At 54.3% G+C, this 3,962-nt stretch overlaps 1 protein-coding gene across 5 annotated transcripts in view; it reads right to left on the reverse strand.

Moving 5' to 3' along the window:
- Positions 1-3,962, reverse strand: part of CD247 (CD247 molecule) — a 90,178-nt gene that overhangs the window by 8,801 nt on the left and 77,415 nt on the right. For 4 of the 5 annotated variants that reach the window (XM_011979907.1, XM_011979906.1, XM_011979905.1 and 1 more), the window contains exons 2-4: positions 2,602-2,705; positions 1,279-1,335; positions 505-585 (exon numbers count right to left, since the gene is read on the reverse strand). In XM_011979907.1, the coding sequence (XP_011835297.1) occupies positions 505-585; positions 1,279-1,335; positions 2,602-2,705 (242 nt within the window). The remainder of the gene's footprint in view (positions 1-504; positions 586-1,278; positions 1,336-2,601; positions 2,706-3,962) is intronic. The other variant, XM_011979909.1, reaches the window with a different exon arrangement.

Raw genomic sequence — 3,962 nt, forward strand, 5'->3', positions numbered from 1 at the left:
AATCAGAATGAAGGAGAAAAAACAAAGAGGACCCTACCTTACTGTGGTCTCATCCAGCCGCTCCCCTACCCACAGGGTATAGTGTCTACAAAGCCAAAAGATCAGAGCCCCCCAGGGACCATACCCCAACTATACGTGGGTTATCCAGTGGTCTTGGGCCCTTCCTGTATGGACCTCTTCACCAGGTCTGTCCTCTTGGGGCAGATGGTGCCACCATGTGTGCATCTCAGGATGGCCAAGGAGCAGTTTGAGGGGAAATGGGTAGAGCTTAGACATGAGCAGTGGGTACCACTTCCAGGGATGTGGCCCCTTGAGATGCAGAATGGAGCCAAGGAGGAAGGAACAGGTTGGGGGAGCGAGTGGGTCTCCATCTCTTCTCTTGTCCCGGGCCCACACGTGAGGGTCGAGTCTGGTTGCAGAGTGAGCTGAGGAACCCTCCCCTGTAGCCTGGGCTGAACCCCACCACACATGCAGGAACACACAGGAAGATAGAGGAACCCCTACCGGCTTTCCCCCCATCTCAGGGTCCCCGCCGCGTCTCTTGTCCAAAACATCGTACTCCTCTCTTCGTCCTAGATTGAGCTCCTACAACAGACAAGAAAGTGTCAGACACAGGACAGAGGAACCTCAGAAGGATGGGGCCAGCTGGTCTGGAGAGTATGGTTTCCCTCTCTGGGGTGGCTCACAAAAAGAGGGGCAGGGGCTGGGGAGGGGATGGTAACTGGTCTATCTGGAGACCATCATCCCAGAGGACCTCTCAGAGAACACGCATTAAGATGACGGTGGATGGGATCCCCAAAGGTCACCAAGAACTATATGCCAATCAGTCCAACGGGATAAGGAACAACATTCTTGTGAGCAAATAGAGAAGCTGGGGCTCAGAGGTGGTAGTCAATTCCACCACAGTCCCATTGCACAGGGAGTGTGAAATCGCTTTCCCCTCCTCTGGGAAGATTCTAATACACGCCTTCTCTACCTGTCTCTAGACTTTGCAAATTGCTGATGGCTTGGGGGCTCACTAATGGCAGGCACTATACTAAGCTCTTTCCACGCATCAAGCCATTAAAGCATGTAATCTTTATGGCGCCCTTTGAGACAGGTACAATTACTACACCTGATTTACGGGTTAGACAACTGAGGTTAAACAAGTTGCAGCCGGGTCGCAGAGGTGATAGCTGGGGACCAGACTTAAACCCGAGACTCTGGAGGGCATGTTCCCTAGGTCCGAGGAGGGGACTGCCCTTCCTTTCCGGAGGGTCTGGGGCGAGACTGACTTACGTTATAGAGCTGGTTCTGGCCCTGCTGGTACGCGGGGGCGTCTGCGCTCCTGCTGAACTGCAACACAGAGAGCAAAGCGCGTTACTGCTCCGCGAGGGCGCGCAGGACTGCCGGGGTGCCAGGGCGCGCGGTGACCTGAGGGACAGCCCTACTCCGCTCCTTGGCAACTAACAATGCGTGCCCTGCCTCCTGGGGCTGAGCCCTTGCAGGGGCCGGGGCGTGGCAGCCCCTTTTTCTGAGCCCAACTGTCTTTCCTCCCGCCTGTGACACGTGCATCCATCACGCTGGCCCAGGACCCGCTGGCGTTTATTCTTCCCGGGCTAGCGCCCTCGCGCGTGCGTGCGCAGAGGTGTAAGGTTCTTGGTCTGTGCCCCCGGGCACATGTGTATTCTCTAGGGTCCCCTTCCTCTGGGGACTCTGACGACAATCCAGGGTGAATGGTGGCTGGTCAAGGTCCCGCCTCCTATCTTGACCCCGGGGGCAGGGTGCTGTACGTGCATTACTCGCCCAGCCCTCAGCCACCGCCCGGCTGCACTGGTGTCCAGGAAGCCTAGCGTTCGCTTAGTGTCCTGAGCCATCTGTTGGAAGCTGACATAGGCTCACTCTTGCTTCACTTCATGCCGCTTCAGGCGGGAGAAACTGCAATGTCTTACAGATTTAGAGCATTGGAAACAACCTTAGAAATCATCTAGGGCAGCATTTTCAAACTTAAAACAAGAAACTCAGTAAGATTTGGTTTTTCAAATAAAATACTATGCCAAAGTCCAAAATTCAAACAAGAAATGGGTTGGGGGAGCACCGAAGTGATGACTGGGACTGGATCCTCCCCTTTACTCCTAAATTCTTCCGCTCTCTGCCCACACCATGACCAGCCCCACAAAGAAATCCAGGGTCTGCAAGGCACCAAGTGAAAACCCAGGCTCTGTCCGCTCTCCCACTACAGGTGAGGAAAGAGCCTTTTCAAGAGAAAAGCTAACATGGCCTTCATTCACACTTGGACAGCAGGACCTCTGCCTAAGTGTAAGCCCCTTTGTCGCCAGCAGCATCGCCTTCCCTGGGATACTCTGATGTGCGCACATTTGTACAGCTTATCATGGAGGCGCCTAGCACCAGGCTCTCCCTCCCACCCTGTCCATCTCAGCCAGACACTGCCACCTCTTCCTCAGCCCACTCAAGGCACACACTTGGCTGGTCCCTGCTTTGCTCCTGGATACCAAGCCCCAGGCACCACCCAAGCTTGAGACTTTGCAAGACCAAGGCCCTTCTGAACATCCATCAGGTGGAGGACCCTGTGCCCTCCTCCCAAAGCCCAGTGGTACCCACCTTCACTCTCAGGAACAGGGCAGTGAGAATGACACCATAGATGAAGAGGATTCCATCCAGCAGGTAGCAGAGTTTGGGATCCAGCAGGCCAAAGCTCTGTGCCTCTGTGCCAAGAGATAAAGCTGGTCAGCCAGGCCCAAGGTGACCAGAACACATCCCCATCATCCCAGGGTGGCACTAGGACTGACTGTGACCAACGAAATCATGACACGGAGACTATATCCAATCCCCATGCTTCAGCCTGATCACAACCCCCTCCCTCCCTCCCACCTCAATCAGTTCCTGGAAAACCTATTGGCACCAATGGTAGATGTGGCCCCTGTGGGGCCAAATAACCTGGAGCAATATGGGGGAGGGGAGGTGGAAACAAGGCAGGCAGATGAAGCTGTTCTCTGTGCACAGAGCTCCTGCCTCAGCGGCAGAAGCCCAGCCATGTTAGCGCCTGTGTGAACCAAGAACTCTGGAAGGCTCTGGAAGGTGTTCACATCTGGATGAATGGTACTCCTGGCCTGAGGTGTGTGGCTCTGAGGCCTACCCATGGGAGACAACAGGTCAAATGATGGTCAAATGAGATCATTTCAATATCTAACAGTTAACTAGGACAGCAAGAATCTGGGTTAACTCTCCCCACACTCCCTACCTCCTCAGTACCAGGCACTCTCCCACCCAGGACAGTGGGATCTGGTGCTCAGCTTCCCTTCCCTGTGCCCTGAAGGGTTTCACGGGTAACAGACAGAGGTACCTTTGGTGCCCCTCCCCACCTAGGCCCAACATCTCCCTGCCCCCCAGTCCCAGCTCCATGGCCTCAGCCTTCCCTGTCTCCCCTCCTCCCACTACACACACCGCATTCCCAGGACATGCCTTGCTCTTCCGAACTATTTGCCCTGTGCCTTGCATGCACTGTTCCCTCTTGATGTTCCCTCCATTTCTCTCCTTGAAACCCTACTATTCGGTAACATTTGATGCATCCTACAAAATGCCGCTCAAAGGTCTCTTCTGTGTTAGCCTCTCCCACTGCAAATTTCCCAGGGGCCCCTAACTCCTAGTGCCATATTAACCTTTGTCAAGCTGTAGTTAATGCACTTTTAGCTGGCACTGCCACTGGAGTACAATGGGCTGAAGAATGCAGATACAGTATACACTCTTGGTTAACTAAAAGTTTGCATTTTGGGGCCAGGTGCCGTGGCTCACGCCTGTAATCCAAGCACTTTGGGAAGCCGACACGGGTGGATCACTTGAGGTCAGGAGTTCAAGTCCAGCACGGTCAACGTGGTGAAACCCTGTCTCTACTAAAAATACAAAAATTAACTGGGTGTGGTGGCAGGCACCTGTAATCACAGCCACTCTGGAGGCTGAGGCAG

The sequence above is a fragment of the Mandrillus leucophaeus genome, unplaced genomic scaffold (genome assembly GCF_000951045.1).
Source record: "Mandrillus leucophaeus isolate KB7577 unplaced genomic scaffold, Mleu.le_1.0 Scaffold207, whole genome shotgun sequence".
NCBI lineage: Eukaryota > Metazoa > Chordata > Mammalia > Primates > Cercopithecidae > Mandrillus > Mandrillus leucophaeus.